This window comes from Nymphaea colorata, chromosome 10 (genome assembly GCF_008831285.2).
Source record: "Nymphaea colorata isolate Beijing-Zhang1983 chromosome 10, ASM883128v2, whole genome shotgun sequence".
Taxonomy (NCBI): domain Eukaryota; kingdom Viridiplantae; phylum Streptophyta; class Magnoliopsida; order Nymphaeales; family Nymphaeaceae; genus Nymphaea; species Nymphaea colorata.
Window position 1 is genome coordinate 6689521 of NC_045147.1, and position 18064 is coordinate 6707584.

At 39.9% G+C, this 18064-nt stretch overlaps 1 protein-coding gene across 1 annotated transcript; it reads right to left on the bottom strand.

Moving 5' to 3' along the window:
- Positions 1 to 4758: 4758 nt before the first annotated feature.
- Positions 4759 to 17622, bottom strand: LOC116262899 (RING-box protein 1a). Its single transcript, XM_031642437.2, has 5 exons — positions 17236 to 17622; positions 16815 to 16865; positions 16557 to 16616; positions 5243 to 5314; positions 4759 to 5146 (listed from the first exon to the last, which is right to left on the bottom strand). Exons 1-5 carry the CDS (start codon positions 17369 to 17371, stop codon positions 5109 to 5111), a joined length of 357 nt encoding a protein of 118 aa, XP_031498297.1. The 5' UTR covers positions 17372 to 17622; the 3' UTR covers positions 4759 to 5108.
- Positions 17623 to 18064: the final 442 nt, after the last annotated feature.

The window sequence follows — 18064 nt, forward strand, 5'->3', positions numbered from 1 at the left end:
CAAGCCTAGGTACCCTAGGCAATGGCCCAAAGTATTTAGATGTGGTACATCGCCTGGGATCAGCCAATGTGGATGACAGCAGGCCTTGGGGCCTAAGTGAGGCTAGGCAGGAGCATATGCATCCCGTTGATAACATAGGTCATTGCTTAAAAGCATTTGATGGCAATGTTTTAAGTGGTTTTCTTTTATGTTGCATACTCAGAACATTGCATACTCTGTGTTGTGAGGTTTTACCAATTAGTGTCAAGTTACAACTTTACCATGAACTTGATAGACATTGCATCCTTTGACTCTCATTTTTATTGGAATTGTGATTATTTAATAAAATGTATGGGGTGGGCAAACAAAGTGCTTTCAGACACCTTGTTAATATGAATATAAACTAAAATATGTACTCCACCTTTGTTTCTTTTGTCGGTCTTGACAGTGCTGTTGATCGCTTCAAGAGGCAATTTGCACATCTAGTGGAGCACTATGGCAAGGGTGAAAGAAGTAGTCCATTGGAGAGGCAGCATGCATCACTGCCTCGGTATGTTACTAATCTTTGTAGGAAGTAGAGCCACACCGTCCCTTCCAGCGACAGTGACCTCGCCGGCCGTCGCCATTCCCTTTGCATCTTTCTCCAGTTGCCAACGGAAGCCGAACGGCTTCCATTGCCACTTGGGCGATGGAGGTCGTCCCCCCCTTTCTACATTTTTTTTTTTTGAAAAAAATCTTGCTGCCGAGAACAGGGGAAGAATCGAAAGGGAACGAGGCACAAAAATTCAACGATTCAACAATGAACAGTGCTCTGATACCAATTGATGGGAGATTTCCCTCATGCATATACAAAAAACGATATGCCTTAAATATGATCATATTCATGCTAAATCATTGAATCAAAACCTTAACTGTAGCGGAAGCGTACTTGAATCTATCTGAACTGCACGGATGGTAGATCACGATAGGATCTTCCAGGGTCTGTGCGGCGCACGTGCGGTCTCTCTCAGATGGAAAAAAGACAACTCTATGAAACCAACGTTTCAGGCAACCATTGCACGACCCCATGGACCACTACTACCATTTTATATCAAGAGCAATTACGGATTCAACCCATCAAAGAGTCTGTAATTGCATACAGGTATCTATACATTACAAAATTACCTCATACCATATTAAATGACGTAATATCCCAAAATGCAATCACTTAAGTAGATATTTACATTAAGACAACTATAATGTCTGAAATTCCTTATAGACATATGCCGGCCCACCAAATGATCCTTACAGAAAAGTGTACTGCTGAAGTTACAACCAAAAGCCCTTCGGGACCCGCTCAAAGTGAAGATGTCAGAGTACCAGCTTCAACTAGCTTGATAAAAACTTATTACAACACAAATTTATTGAAGAGTGCCAGCATCAGTGCATCAAAGCGCGTGACTGTAAAGGCTGAGAGTAAACCAGAGGTCTGTCAATGCTATGTGGTTTCAGTGAGTTAACACAAGTATTCTGACAAAGCATGAGAATTTGATATTTGAAATTTCCTGCCTGCTTTGATCAATCATAAAATTATGAAACTCTAGCTTTGGTTATCATCCAGCTAAAACTCAACTTATGATTTCATAATAGCCTGCTCTTTTTAGTCATAACCAAGTTCAGTAAACAAGGAGCCTGATCCTGCAGTCATTTGTTTGTGTCAGTTCAACCAAACTTGGGCTAAACTAGCAGCATTAACCATTGCCTTCAATGGGAGCTACATTGTGATGAAAAGGCCAACATAAGATTGACAAGTATGGTATCTTAGAACGGAAATTGCTAAAACCATGTTCCTGCAACTGGCAAATTGTACCATCAGAATTGCCAAATCCGTCTAGGTGAAACCACCATTGCACTACTCCCAAACTGCAGTAGAGGTGCCGGAAAACCATAACGCACCTGTAATTCAAAGGCCATGAAAAGAATCTTAAAGTGAAAATTTTCCATCTTAGCTTTCCTTTTTGCTGTTTTTCAGGCGTCTTTTATCATGTTTATTGTATTCTTGAATTATTCATCTCTCCGATGTGCAGGAGGAATCAATTACTGAAAGCGTGGATGAGATGGTCGACGGTCTGTCACAGAACGTATCAAGAATGTATTCTGGCTATGCCCATCCCTGAACCAAGTTGGGATGTTGACAGTTTGCGGGCTGGTGGCCGTCCCCTCCTTGTCATGAAGTCGATTCATATTATTCACGGTCATTCTGAAAAAACGTGGTACTCTTCGTACAAAAAGAGGAAACCGCTGGTGCTCTTTTCTCTCCAAACGGTATTACTAACTTCATCGATACTGGGCCTTAAGGTCCATCACATGATTAACAGGGGACATTATAATTCTGTATTAGTAATTTTTTGTATTCATTATCTGACTTTCTGCATTGCTCGATCCTGGAAAGGTCTTATGTTGTCCAAAACATTTATATAGTTCTTTCTTGTGTTTAATGGAACATTTAGTTACATGCTTTCTTGTTATTTTGTATAGTTCATTAGGCCTCATGTTAACAAGGCACAATTTGGCTAAACTTGATTGAATCGATGACTCTTCGTGTTTTCTCAAGGAAAGATGAGAAAAACATTTGTCAAACAATAACTTTTTTGTAAAATATTTACTTATATTAGTTATATAATTGAATGTTTTTGTTTAAGAGCCTGCCTTTTATTTAATCCCACGTGAAGCCTCGCATTTTATTCCCGATGAGTTTATCTGAAAAACTGTTGTTAAATTATGATACGCTGAATGATGTAAAATTTTCCAAAATTTCTTTTCAGTGAAATGCATTTTTCATTTTTTGTAAAAAAGAACGGTGGTTATTATGATCTCCCTAATTATAACTAATATTTTTAGCAAAAATAAAGAGCGACGGTAATGATAAGACTCTTATTCGACAACCTTAAATTAGAAACGACGCCCCTACTTGAAAAATTGAAATACTAAGCCCGTATTTTGTGATTGTGTCCAAACATCACCTAAATGAAAACCTTTTCATGCAACCAAAGAAAGAAAAAAGAGATCCGCAAACTTTTCCAAGGCCTTACGAGGCAAATCTTCACCAAAAATCTGCTAGATATGAATGGCCGGTGGATGGACGTGACCCAATGGGTAGGTTTAAGATTTAATGCGCTAAAGTCATATCAATTTGTTGACATAATGCAAAAGATACAATGCTATCTAGTTTGAGGATAAAGTTTTATCCAAATCAAACTATGATCCAGATATATATTTTCGTTTAAAGAGCATGTCGTGATCAACTTTTAGAACGTAGATTTTGGCCGCAATCCAGCTTTAAATAGAGCCTATCTGATTATTGTGCATTTTGATTAAATTTGAAAATAACTATCGCACCCATATTAAATTTGTTGGGGCTCCTGGATTCGGCTACCGGCACGGTTTATGAATCGACGTCTAAAGTCAACTCACAAAGGACAATATGTTTCTTTTTAATTTTTTGGCCGTTGTTTTTACACAATAAATTGTTTAAATTTGAAAATAACTACAGCAACCCTTATTAAAGAGATCCCTTATTCCAATATTTTACTGTCTCGTACCGTATAACGTGATGGGTAATGAGTACAAAAACCGTGGCCATTAATATTTTTTGCTACAACTCCTTTTGTTGCAAGTTAGCAAAGATGATGGTGGCTGCAGCCACAGTTTTGATCGTGACCATTGACTTTTTTTCCATAACTCTCCGAGGCGCAAGCCGTTGGGCAAGGTTATGCTGTAAAATCAAATAAAATTTGAAAAAAAAATATTTAAAAATTCAAAAAGGGAAAAAATAAAATTGAATGTAAATGCATAAAGACTTTAGAAAAAATTGAAAATGACAAAAAAATAGAAAACAAGTAAAAGATGATGTAGAAGGTACGATGAATCATTAACGAGTAAACCAAAGAAGACGGGAAAAAACAAGTCTCGTGTCTGGGTCGTAATATTCTACATTCAGTCTAATAGTCACCAAACATTTAGTCTAAAATTTTAACTAATGAATGCACATGCATTCACCCAGTATCTTAACCGACTCATCGATGATCAAATCGATGACTTTCAAATTCGCAATACTGTCCCGTGCCATGCAACTTGTTGTTGATCTGTTCCATCATGACTTTCAAATTCTACAATCCTTTGCGGCTTTTGGTGATTCATCTTGCATTTTTACATAGCGCAGTTGAATATAAGCTTGCCACATGCCGCAATAGCCTATTTGGAAAGCTCTTTTTTAAAAAACAAAAAATCGATGTAAAATGGGTAAATCACACTAGTGATATGCGCGAGTCAAACATAGGGAACATAAATTAAGGCTCGATTATAGTCCAAGAAATACTCTTTATGAGTCCGGGTCAAACATAGTGAATATGAATTAGGGCTGTAGCTCATGGCCCACTAACAACAGCTTTAGCCCAACATTTAGCGACAGTTCGTTTGAAACCGACCAGTTTTATCTGGTGATTACGATGCTGCAAGCATTAAAATGAAAACAGCTTCACGCCCAAGAGAAGGCCGTGCTGGTTACACAAACTTACGAGGTGCAACTGGAAGAAGCTTTTTCATGAAGCCATGTCGAAGACTAAGAATTCATGTTCACATGGGCACGGAAAAGGGAAATCATCACCTCCTGTGTCGGAATGTCAGGACTACCGAAACAACCCGGAAAAGGCAACCAAGCACACCAGATTTCGTGCTGCTGCTGGTAGCTGCCTTCCTGTGGTGGCGGTTATGTATCCATGCATACACTTCGGTAGAGCATTTCAGTACCTAACAGTGCTTTGGAGTCACTTTCCATACACTTTAAAGTCACTTTACAGCCACAAAAAAACCCAGGTTCCTCATGAAATGCAGAAAATGGATGCATAATCAAACTTAAGTGAACCTAGTCGCACAGAACAGGCACAAGCAGAATGATCTACCTGCTAAAAGAGAATCGACTCTGGCAACACTTCCAAACCTCATAACATGGGTTCAGGAAATGATAAAAGGGCTATAAACTTGGGCCACGTGAGTGAACATGTAACTGTTTTGTTCATTTGGTATAAAAAAGACAAAGTAGGTCCAGTAGGAAGCTAAAATGCCATATCCCGTCTTTAAAAGGTGCATTTCTAGTGGCCATATTTCTGGAACTCCCACTCACTGTTATCTGCATGCAGCACAAAAGAGCAGGTCAGTGTTCGCGCAGCAAAAATGAAACAATCCACAAAAGAGGTACATGACATGAGGAGACGAAGAAATATACCCAGTGGGCAAACTTGCCGTGTCTTCAGCCATCGACTAATGCAATGAAAGTGAAATGCATGGTTGCAGACTCCTGAGAAAAACCAGAGCTCATGAACAATATTTAAGAGCCCCAAGGCACAACACAAAGTTCAGTATAAAGGTCGAAATGAACACGTTCTTTTGAAGGTATATTACAAAATATTGCTTTCTCAGCATCAGAATTTCCCAAACTACATGAAAAGAGAAATTTTACAATGCTACCACTGTTGCAGCGGAAATGCTACTTGGTATGTCTAGATCCAGGACTAAAAGCATAATAAATTTCCAGTTCGAAAATCCATGTTCCAGCAATCAAGATAATGCATTAATCAGTGAACCGACAATCAAAACAGAGCACCATTCATGAAACGAAACCTAACATGACCTCTAGGTGCTAAGAAATATTAACATGAAAGAAAAACAATATAAAATGATTCCCAGTACACAAGCTTGGTATAGATATTTGTCATTCAAGTTCAGGGTTTATTTATAGGAAAAACATTTCCCCTTTAGCTAAAGAATGCAAGATTCAGGCATGGGGAATCAAAGAACGCATTTTAATAAGATATTTAAGGACTCTACCAACAAAAAACTCTAAGCAAAATATAATACAAAATACTGTAACAAACCAAAAGTAAGAGCATTTATTCGAAATTCAATGACTCAGGAGCATAATGAAATTATATCCACAAGGAAAAGGATAACAAAAAAGGTGAGTTCTGACTTGCTGTTCGTCTCACATCTTTCTTGGACACTTACACATCGTAATTGTTCGTTTTGTAGTTTTTAAAGGACAGTCCATAAGGACCCTATAATGAGCCATATTTGCGCATGTGCCTCTCTCTCTCCTCTCCCCACCCGGCCCCATCTCCAACCCCCCACCTTTTCTTTCTCCCCACTCCCTACATTATGTACAAAAAACCCAAGAAAATGATTCTCAACATCAAAGCCTCACTTGCTCCATATGATAGTGTTTAAGGCTATGTCACAGGGGAGCTCCTAAAAGGCTGCCGCACCTGTGTCACACCCGTGTTGACGCTGGTAGAGAGGTGCTTCTCCGACACACCACGTGTGGTTCAGTCAGCTGAACCAGGACAAAACTGACCATTTTAAATGCACACATGACTAAACTAGCTCTAATACAAAAAAGTTTATATATAAATATAGACAAATGAGGCTACTAAATAATTAAATAACTATATAACAAATGATACACACACATATATACATCCTGGCCATACCTGCAACCACACCTAAATTTTTTGAAAAATTATCCCATCCGCACCTGCACTCCGCACCCATGTGACCTAGGTTTAAGGAGTGCAGGGTCACAATTAGAGAAAAGGATAACCTATAGAAAGTAAAGGCCTTCAAACACCTGGAGGTAAAGTCAAGGGGAGACATAATGAACCATCTAGTTGTGCCATGCCACACCTTCGTCCAATTACCAAGCAAATCCTTCTCTAGAGGATGGGAACTAAGTCAAGGATGTCGCTCCAAAAACTGCAACCATTAGCTGGTCGGGGATCGTTACTTCTGGACAAATCCAATCAACCTTTACTTCCTTGACTGCAAAAGCGTACCTGAGGCCCACCACCCCTCTCAACTTTGAAAGGCAAGCTGGAAAAGAGCTTGGAATCCACATCAAGAGGCCCATATCCACCCTCACAAAAGTGTACCACCATAGTCCCAAATCCATTCTCTCTTAGGGACTAGCATTCCCTCTCATTCAAATACCCTTCAATCATCCCATAGGATTTTGCACAACATCAAAGGGGAAAACCTCTCCCCATACTATTTCATGTAGTTCCATATAAAACTCCCAATAAGGGATGAAACCACATTACACGTGTGACAGCCATTCTTTCCAAAAAGAACCAAACACCCAACTCTTTCAGAGAGTCTTGAGGTCATTAGATTCCAGAATCTTCTTATCAAACTTCATCAAAACATCTCCATACTTTCTCTAATACTTGGTGGATTCCTCATGATCTTGCATAGGAAAAACTGACTAGCCAAAATCAACCTCAATCTTTTTAGCCTCACTCTTGGGGAGCTTGTTCTTAGAAGCTTACAAAAAGGAATCAGATGGACAATGGGGGCTTTACACTTCCATAAGATGGATCTTGACCAGTCAAGAACCCAACAAGTTCTCAAAGAATCATAGATATGCCTACCAGTAAAAATGGCAAAGAGCCCCATCTTAGTCTTAGGATGTCACTAGGACCCCACATAAATTTCTTTTGCACAGGGTTGGGTTTGCCTGAGCATACTTACAAGCCTCCAATCTTAGGCAGAAAGCAAGTGCTTCACAATACCAAATCCCCAAGGTTCTACCCATGAATGGATGGACCCACCATTCCCAAGGTGCGGTGAGGTGATCAACCTCTTCCCTATGTCACATAGGTACGGGTGCGGGTACGGGTACCGGTACGGGTACGGACCATTTTTAAAAAATTTGAGTACAGGGTACGGCCGTACACACACGGACATATATATATATATATATATATATATATATATCAAAAAATTTCAAACAAAATAACATATTCACACATATATATCCAAAAATTGCAAACGGAATAAAATCATGGTCCAAAATACAGTATGGAAGTAATTAACATACAATTATACAAACATGTCAGCTTTCTTGATTCTCCTCAGTCGCATCATGAAGATTAGAAGGAGCAACAGGTTCTATAAGGTCCATGTTAAAAGCATGCAAATCATGTTCTCTTTCAAGTTCCACATCAATGTCCTCTGGATTAACATCCCAATACTTGGATGATCCTGAATTGCAAGTTGCAACAATTTCTTTTAAAAAATGAAGAGGTTGGAGTGGACATAAACTAAATCATGTGCACATATCTAAGATACAAAAAGAAAGAAATACCTATAATCATTTGAAGTACGTGAAAGTAAGCGAAGGTTGGAGTGGACATAAACTAAATCTTCTGCTCGCTTACTAGTTAGCTTATTTCTCTTGATGTTGTGAATTTGAGAATAAGTGCTCCAATTTCTTTCACAACATGAAGAGGTTGCAGGTTGAGATAATTACTTCAGCGCAAGTTGTTGGAGATTTGGTGTCGATGCTCCAAAACACAACCACCAATTAACAGGATCTTCTTCATCTCCTGCCATTGCAGCTTGTATTGAATCATTTCTTCCACCAGAGAAGCTCGCAAACTCATTATTTATTATTTTTAACCGATGAAAATCAGAATACAATCTTCCCAAACAAATCTCCCTATTTTTTGATATTTCTGGATCTCGATTAGGAGAAAGTGGAACACGACCAGTACCCCCTGTCAACCATGTTTGTCCATAATATTTGAGATTTAAAGAGTGTGCCATACAATGCAAAGGGTTATTGCTTTTGTTCCACGATTAGGAGAAAGTGGAACACGACGAGTACCTCCTGCCAACCATGTTTGTCCATAATATTTGGGATTTAAAGAGTGTGCCATACAATGCAAAGGGTTATTGCTTTTGTTCCATCTTCTTACTAAAATTCTATGCACATGATCGAAAAACTCAGAATCATCAAGTGCAACATTCTTCTTCTCACATGGGCCCTTCTTTATCAACTTCTCTCAGCATCTGCCAAATAGGCTCTCTAAACTGCAGAAAATATGTAACTTTAACCCACCATTCATATTCTAAAATGCATTTTTTAATTTCTTGAGCCTTCACGATGTCAACATTCCGATAAAACTCCCAATCATTGTCAGTCACCATAAGTGTTAATGCATGTTTCACCTGTTTTATTTTTTTTATCATTACGATAATGGATGCAAAACGAGTCTCTGCTACCTTCAACAATTTCAAATCAGAATGTCTATTAAATATAGCAAGAGCATTGTTGTGATTTACAACAAAATTTCTGATGTTTCTGACATCATGCTCAAGCTCCTCAATCCATGAACACAAGAAACCAGCATTTGGATCATCTTTTGATGGGTCGCAAATACTTTTAAGTGCTAGATTTATACTGTGTGCCACACAAGGAGTCCAGAATATGTGACTATACTTGGGATCACTTGCCAAATTCATTCCTGCTCATTGGCAAACTGGAGCATTATCAGTAATAAGTTGCACAACATTATCTTCACCCACTTTTTTGATGACTTCTATAAATAGCCCTTTTAAATACTCAACATCTTTATACTCCCCAGATGCATCAACACATTTCAAGAAGATTGGTCCATCAAGCGAATAAGCAATAAAATTTATCAGTGGCTGCCTTTGTATATCAGTCCACCCGTCTGAAACAATGGATACTCCATATTGTATCCACGAAAATTTCTTCTTCTCTAATAATTTTTCAATATTTGCCTTCTCTTCTGCAAGAATTACTGTTCTTAACTTCTCAGAACTCGGGGGTACATAACCACTCAAACTGCAATTAGCCAAACCTATAACAACATCTTTCCAATAAAGATTTCTGGCTACATTAAAAGGAAGTGAACTTGCAAAAACAGAACCTTCCGATCCTTCTATCCATCTCTGCCCTTCTCATATTATTGAATGCTTGTGCTAATGTTTTTCTTTTCTTTGAAGGATCGTCACCTCCTTCAGTAGCATAAAGAGGAACAGACACACTTGATCTGGATGAAGATTTCTTCGTCTCAGCTGCATCTTGTTCTTTTTTGAATATCTTAATCTCCTCGTTGGTAACTTTTGGACATGGTCTAATTCCAACGCCAGAAATATTCAACAAATGTGCCTTGCAACGTGTATAAGAGCCCGTGAACATCATATCACAAAATTTGCAAGAAAACATTACATTCCCACCACCACCTAGTCCTTTTGATAGTTTCTTCACATAGCGCCAAAGAGGCTGAGATGAATTATCCTTCTCTACTGTAGCGGTATTAACACTACCACTACTGCTTTCTACATTTCCGCTTCCTGTAGGCATCATTTCATTTTCTTTATCAGCTCTTACAACTTATGTTTGAAAAGCACCTAGCAAAAGAGCTGCAACACAGAACCAATAGAAATGGGGATCATTCCAAATAGACGAATCCTCTCACAAAACGATATATCACAGCAATAACTAAGGAAGACGCAGAGATGATCACGAAACGATATATCTCAGAACCTGCCGTCGTTTTCTTATTAAGAGGTCAAATAAAGGGAACACAAACACAAACAGAGATGCATATTTCTGACAGTCAATGCATATCTCTGACGAAACACTTGGAAAATAGAACACAAAAAACAGACGCAAACGGAACACAAAAAACAGTCTTAAGAGCCGGCGGTGAAGGCAGGGCCGCAGGGGTGTAAAATGAAAAAAAAATTGAAAAATACCCTCACAGTCGCCGCTGCCGTCGCCGGTATGGTCTGCTGCCAGCAATAACTCGACTGTCATCTCAAGATCGACGACTGTCGTTGCTGGTCGTCACCGGCGGCGAAGGCAGGGGTGGAAAATGAAAAATACCCTCACAGTCGCCGCTGCCGTCGCCCTGCCGTTCCGCCGTTGTTGTCGCCTTTGTTTCGCTGCTGCCATCGCCGGAGAGGACCCTGCGTTCGCCGCCCCTGCCGCTGCCGTCGCCGGAGACTCGGAGAGGAGAAAACTTAAAACGAAAAACGAAAAAGGGTTTCGAACTTAAGGTTTTTTAACGTTAAAATAGTTTTAAAAGATAAAATCACATAATCGTTAAAATAAAAAAACAGGCATATTTGGACTCGATCAACTTTGATCGTGTCCAAAAATGGACGGATACGGCCTCCGGTGCATTGACCGTACCCGGTATGGTCAACGCCTCAAATTGTCGTACCGGGTGCCGTACCCGTACCGGTACTGGTGTTGTACCGGTACCGGACGGGTACTCCTCCTTTGGAGCCGTACCCGTGTTACAGAGCCTCTTCCCATCCCAGGCCACCTTTTCCCATCCCTAAATATGGTGCACTGCAATCATGATATTCTATGTTGGGTTTTGTAAACCAAAGACTTGCTTTAGCTACCCACTTCCCCCTAACAACTTCTGCCCAAATAGAGTGTCCCAGGCAAGCTTCTATCGCCAGCTGAATCACAAAACAATGATTGAGGGTTGAATATGCCTCAGGCTGGTGTGAAGAGAAAGCATAGAGCTTCCTAGCTGACAAGGTGGTGAAGGCATGCATTTCTCACACAAGGTGCAAGATGCAGGTACAACATTTCCCAAGAAACCATGGATGTGGCTGCCAATATGCAGTCCACTAACAATGAAATTAACAATTCACAAGACCAACTAAAAAAAAAAAACAAATTATTAGTTGTTGCACCCATATCCACACCAGAGTCATCTTGCAAATGGAGGAGAAAGGGGAAGAAGAAGAGGGGAGGAAGAAGACTACCTATTGCATGAGAAGAAGTGGCAAGAGGAAAAGAGAGACTGGGACTGCAAGCTTCAGCCATGGACAGAAGGAGAAAAAACAAAAAATGGAATAAGGCTCATGTGTTGGAGACTATGTCACATTGTTGCGGGTACGGTATGGGTACGGGTATGGCTGTACTCGGACACCAATTTTGAAAATTGTGAGTATGCGGTTACAGCAAATTTTGTATTTAAAAAAATGATAAAATGAAAAAAAAAACATTAGTAGTTCACTCTTACAATCTCATAAGATGCAAAAAACATATAATAAAAAAATGCAAAAAAAATATAATGAACAGAAAATTGAAGGAATAAAACAATACACATTAGTTCAATACTAAGAATATGTCAATAAGTCACCAAACAACGGTTTTTCCATGAAATGACTTCTACATATGTAGCGCATGATTCCCCCGTCGATTATATGGAAGATCAGGCAAGCCTATAACTTGCACGTCCACAAAAATTTTAAAGTCTGCTAAATCCATCATATATAGCATTGAACAAGACTTAAGGCTCAAGATGGCTCAAGTTTACAGGGGAAAGAGTTTTGCAGAAGATATGTTTTTATGGTAGACCATCTGTATCTTCCCTTCAAAACCTCTAACTCTATTCAACAACCAAGCTTTTCTCCAACTGGCTGCCCTTATGCATGGTCGAGGTACCCATATAGCCTATGTGATTTTTTTGGGAGGTTTCATAAATGGAAAGATCAAAGGATTAACCGTTCAATCTTCAAACAAAAACATCCCCAAACAAAAAAAAAAAAAAAAAAAACCCAAATCAAGAAAATGAAACCCTAAGTTGTAATATCGAAAAGAAAAAAAAAACACTTACCTGGCTGCCGCCGGACACCACTAGACATGGTCGTGGGTCACCGGACGTCGTCGTCGCCGCCGGTCATAGTTGCGGTAGAGCTCTGCTGCAGGAAACGCCGGTGAGGCTGCAGAGCTCGACTTCAGTTTATATAAAATCAAACAATTTTTTTTGTTTTGGATCGGGTCTGACCCAGACCCGCTCCAACCCATACCCGATGCGGGTACGTGGGTTAAATTCACGTACCCGTGTCACATATGTTTGCAGACTATCACACAGGTACCTTTATTTGGGTGAGGTACCTATGTCAACAAGGTTGCAACATGGGTATGGGCATGCCCTTGGACACGGCCCAGACACGGTGCGGATGCAGTCAACACAACCATAGCTATATCCGTCTATTTTTTGGACTCGGTCAAAGTTGACCAAGTCTATTTGGTCTACTAATCAGGTTTTCTTTTAAACCATCAAGCATCATGTATATACAATGCTAACGAAAAGCCCTTGACTAACACTAAGGGGCTGTCAACGTTCTCTATGGTCTAACTGCACCTATTCAGTAGACCTTTGACTTTTGTTGAGTAGAAAGAAGAAAAGTGCGGCAAAACTCGGATTCGGGGAATAGGGCGAGACAAAAATACAAATGCGGATCTAGGTTTTGATATTCCATCTGAGATCAGATACAGACATGAAATGATACGGAAATGAAATACTGGGATTTGGAAGAGTAATGGAATTTTAGTGTAGAAAGAGTTGTATTAACCATTACTCTATTTTATTGATTGCAACTTGCAACGAAATCTTTCCACATTGGATTTCCAGTTAGCAACTTCTATTTTTTGCCTTTCTCCTTTCTTCGGATGGAAGAAAACGAGTAGAGGGTCAAGGAGGTTAGGTCAAAATCCCAATTTTTGAATGTACCAGTTGTTTCTGAAATGGTGCCAATAAGAAGAAACCGGGCATTTCCAGATATCTTACTCAAAATCATCGAGATTGGTCGATTGGAATGGCCTTTGACAAACCACCTCAGGATGCAGCCAACATCTGAGACCATGGGAGACAGGCCCTTGCTCTTGGATAGGGCGAGGCAACCAGCAATTTGACAATGACTTAGTTTTCTTTAATAAAACATGTTATATTGCATTGTTTGCTTAAAATCTTATTTTTTGTTGTGTGTGTCTCTATGTGTGTGGGTCTATGTCTGTACAGTTGTGGTTCCTATACCCAAATTTTTTGAAAGTGCTCTGCACCCGTACCCGTATCTATGTGACATAGGTTGGAGATTTGCATTCTCTTTTTTATCACAATTTCCACATAACCCACTTTACAAATTATAAGAACTTTACTTTTAAGTCCTTACGTTTCTTACTTCTAAAGTTGAACCAATAGAAAGATTACAGGGAGGAGCGACGATCAAGCCTATAGGGTCAATTCCTTTCAATCGAAGATCTGACTTTAAGCGCACCTGAGCACAGAGCCTGTCCAGATGTTGTTCGAGTAAATAGAAACGAACAACTAAACTAATAAGCTTTTCTTCAGAAAGGGAGGTTGGGGGTGGATCTGGGCAGTATAAACCAACTTTTTGTAAGGTCGGTTTCACCCTCCCCCCCCCCCCCTTCCCAAAACAAAAAGTATAGCAGCTAGGACACTCCTAGCACACCAAAAGGGATACCTTGACTTGTTCCAACAATGCTCGTTGCAAGAACCAACTAGGAACGGGAGACCATATTAAGAAAGACAGAACAATTGAGCCTCGAGAACAACTTAAGAATATCTAGCTTAAGTTGAACTATAGAGCGCCGCATTAGCACATCATCAATCTAGAGAAAAGCTAGGTCCACTCGCTCTGCCCGAAAGTCAAAAAACAAGGTTCCATCTTCCCCCCAGATTGATCGATTTCATGCAAGGCTGGCAACATATAATTGCTAATTGATCGTTCTACTATGACGATCCGTTGTCGGACCGTTTTGGTTGGGCTTGTTTCCTTTGTACCTCCGACCTTACCCACGGTTTCCTGCCTTGGGTCCATCATGGTGGTAGTAGATCGGTTCTCTAATCTAAGTATGCGACCTTCAAGGTGGCACCCACTGACTGCACTGCCGAACAAGCGGCCAAACTCTTAGTGAAGTTCCATTTAGTTCATAATCGCATAAAAGGAGTCAAAGTAGTGGCTGCGGCGCGTCGAGGCACTTCTTCGATGGTCCCCGTCTGCCCAAAAAAGGCAAGACAGAATGGGCGGGCACTACTACCCAAGCCAAGTACTTTTCTATTAGAACTTACAGAACGAGGCTTATTTCTTAATGTAGTGAAAGCCACTTTAACTTTCAAATATCTCTCACAATGCACATACAAATGTGTGTCTGCCTGTGTCATTTGAAGCCAAATCTTCAAGATACATACATACATACATACATACATACATACATATATATATATATATATATATATATATGTATAACACACGGGTACTGCTAAAATGGTAATGTACCCATGTCCAATGGGTACAACACTAGTAGGGGCCCAAGACATGGGTCCAGACGCCAGTCAAAACATACCAACTACAATCAATGCACCAATGACCATACCCATCCATTTTCAAACTCGGTCAAAGTTGACCAAGTCCTTTTCCATCCTAAAATTGGGGATTTTGTTTTTTTTACCGTGTATGTCATGCATGTTGTATATTGCTAGAGCTTCAGTTTTTTCTTTTAAATTTATATGTTATGCCATGTTGTATATTGCATACCATGCTATTATTGTTGTGTGTTTTTAGTGTATTAATATGCTTTTATTTTACTTAATGAACATAGCATGATAGCAATTGGTATTACAATGTAATACCATTATACCAATTGCTATCATGAGTCTATTAAACTTTAAATTCTTATATATATATATATATATATATATATATATATATATATATATATATATATATATATATATATATATATATATATATATATATATATATATACGACGTCCCTATATAGGCACCCGTACCCATACCCATGTGACGTAGATAGAAATGGAAGATTTTGTACCTTTCTTGATACATATCGGCTGCCCCACAACAAAAGAAAACTCTTCCTCATCAATCACAAATCTATCTCCAAGCTGCAAATCAAACACTAAATTGACTTTTTCTACTACAACGTAAGAAAAACTCCCTCACACAAATCCTAGAGTATCTAAGAATATGGTAAGACGATGGTCATACAACCAAAAATGAATAAAAGGATCTGGGTCCTACTCCATATGATATGATACGAGGTGCATAATAGAAATACAATATAGCCTTGTATCATTTATTTCATTTTTATTTAATCTTGTAGATTTTTTGACAATTTTTTGGGATTATTCTTCCTCGAAACGACTTATTGGAAAAAAAAAGGCTCCCAAGGAAAGCCCTGCCAACAAATTGGCAAGAACAATAATTGTGACTATTATAGACATACATGTGCACATAAGAAAGCACCTAAATGTGCTAAATAAGCAAAAAATGTGTTCAACTACCTTCTTGCAAAAGGCATGAGGGAAAATGTGTTCCTCGTGTATTCTGTGTTACCACATTACGCACAATGTCCTCAGCAAGCAAGAAAGGACAGCAACCTGCTGTTAAAGCAAGATGATTGTAGATTTCACAGAATCAGAAAATACAGATCCTTGCTTAACAGATGCTGGATCTTCCTCAGCAAGCAAGACAGGACAACACCTGCTATTAAAGCAAGATGATAGTAGCTTTTACATGAAGCAGCAAATACAGAACCATGCTTAACAGATCATGGATCCTTTTTGTATGAACTATCAGCTGGAAAAATTATTTTGACTGGATCATTGCTCTTTCCAAGCACTCCAAAGGCAACGACAGGGAAAAGAGAATCAGACAAGAGAGATCTTCTTTTATGTAAAAAAACAAAGAAAACAAAACACTGAGAACAAATAAGTGCACACAAACAGGCAAGATAGTCTAAATAAATAAATAACGACAGGCACAATCGAAACCAAACCTTAAAAATATTTGCACACAGAATCGGTAGCAATCTGTATAGCTTGAGTAACGAAATGGAAAAAGAACAAAAAAAATCATATTTCGTAGTATAAACAGCATACCCCATGCGACAGTACATTCTTCACTTGTCGCACTTGCTTGATTGGCTTGACACTCGATACCTGCTTGACAATTAGCAACCAATTATACAATTCGTCCATTAATCAGACATATCAAGGTAATCCTATAATTTTTCCATCATAAAAGTGTTTATTCTTAAGAAAATTGCCCCAATGATTTGTTTGGACAATTCGAATTAGGGAAATTTCACTTAAAAAAAACGAAAGAAACGAGCACGCACAAGGAGTGGAGAGACTCACAGAGATCCATGATATGGTTCCGGCAAATCGCACAATTATCAACCACGATATCTGCGGACGACAAAGACAGGGAAATGAAATTGGAATCAGGAAGGAAACAAGGAGAGCGAAACGCACACTGAGCGAAAATTTCATAACTAGAAAACACAAAGACCTATATGAAGGGGAATAACGGTGCAGAAACATAATCAGAACCACCGATAATAAAAATAAGAAAAAGAAAGAAGCAACAGGAAAACGAGGTAAATAAAGAAGAAACGCCGGAAGGGAGTTTCCGCAAGAAAACAAGAACAAGAAAGAACGAGTGAATGAACGAAGAAATAAAGGAAGAGCAAAGGAGAAGAAATAAAGGAAGAGTGAAAGCAAAGGAGAAAAAAAACACGAGGAGGAGATAGAGAGCGGAAGAAGGATCGGGGGTTACCCCAAGCCCAGAGCGCGACGGCGTTCCATTTCTTGATCTCAAAGCGTTTCGGCTTCTTGGGATTGACGCTTGGGCCGGCGCCGCTCGATCCCTCGCCGGCGGGCACCATGTTAATATCTGTGTCCAAGGATGCCATCTCTCTCTCTCCCCTCCCGCGACCCTTCAGGCGACCAGGAATTTTGCCCCTAGCGTGCCTCCTCTGCCCCGAGGAGGAAACTGCATGCCGCCCTTCTAGGCGAAGCTGGTTGTCAACGGGAGTAAGGCTGCGGCTTCGGGCCGGGTGGCCCAAAAGCCCTTACCAGCCGTCCAAGCTCTGCCCACGCTTTCTCAGGTGAGGTCCAATCAACTTCGTATCCGTCGGATACCAAGTTTGGTGTATGTCTGAAACTTTTGACATTTCACGTTCTTAATATTCAGAAACCCTTGACGATGTACCAAAAATTTATAAGAGAAACATCCGTGACACACGAAGAGTTTGTAAGGAAGCTATCGACGTCTTGCGGGTCGTCCCGACAACCTTAGGATCTCTCACACGACGCACCGGTCTGAACAAGACCACAAAGCAAGAATACCCAAGTACACGTATCCCAACCTCAATACGCCTCATGTACAAGATCAATTATCACAGTGCGCATGTGGATCGTGTGGTGCCCGGCCAATCCATCGAGAGGAAAAGAGAGATAGAGAAAGAGGACTTGACGACGCCAACTTGGCTAGGCAGAGAGGGAGCCGGGGTGGTGCTAGAGAGAAGCCGGCTTGGCAGTCGTGTACACTCGGGTCCCAAGGCCAAAGCCTCGAACCAGTCTACTTTGGGTGCTTCCACTGCTCA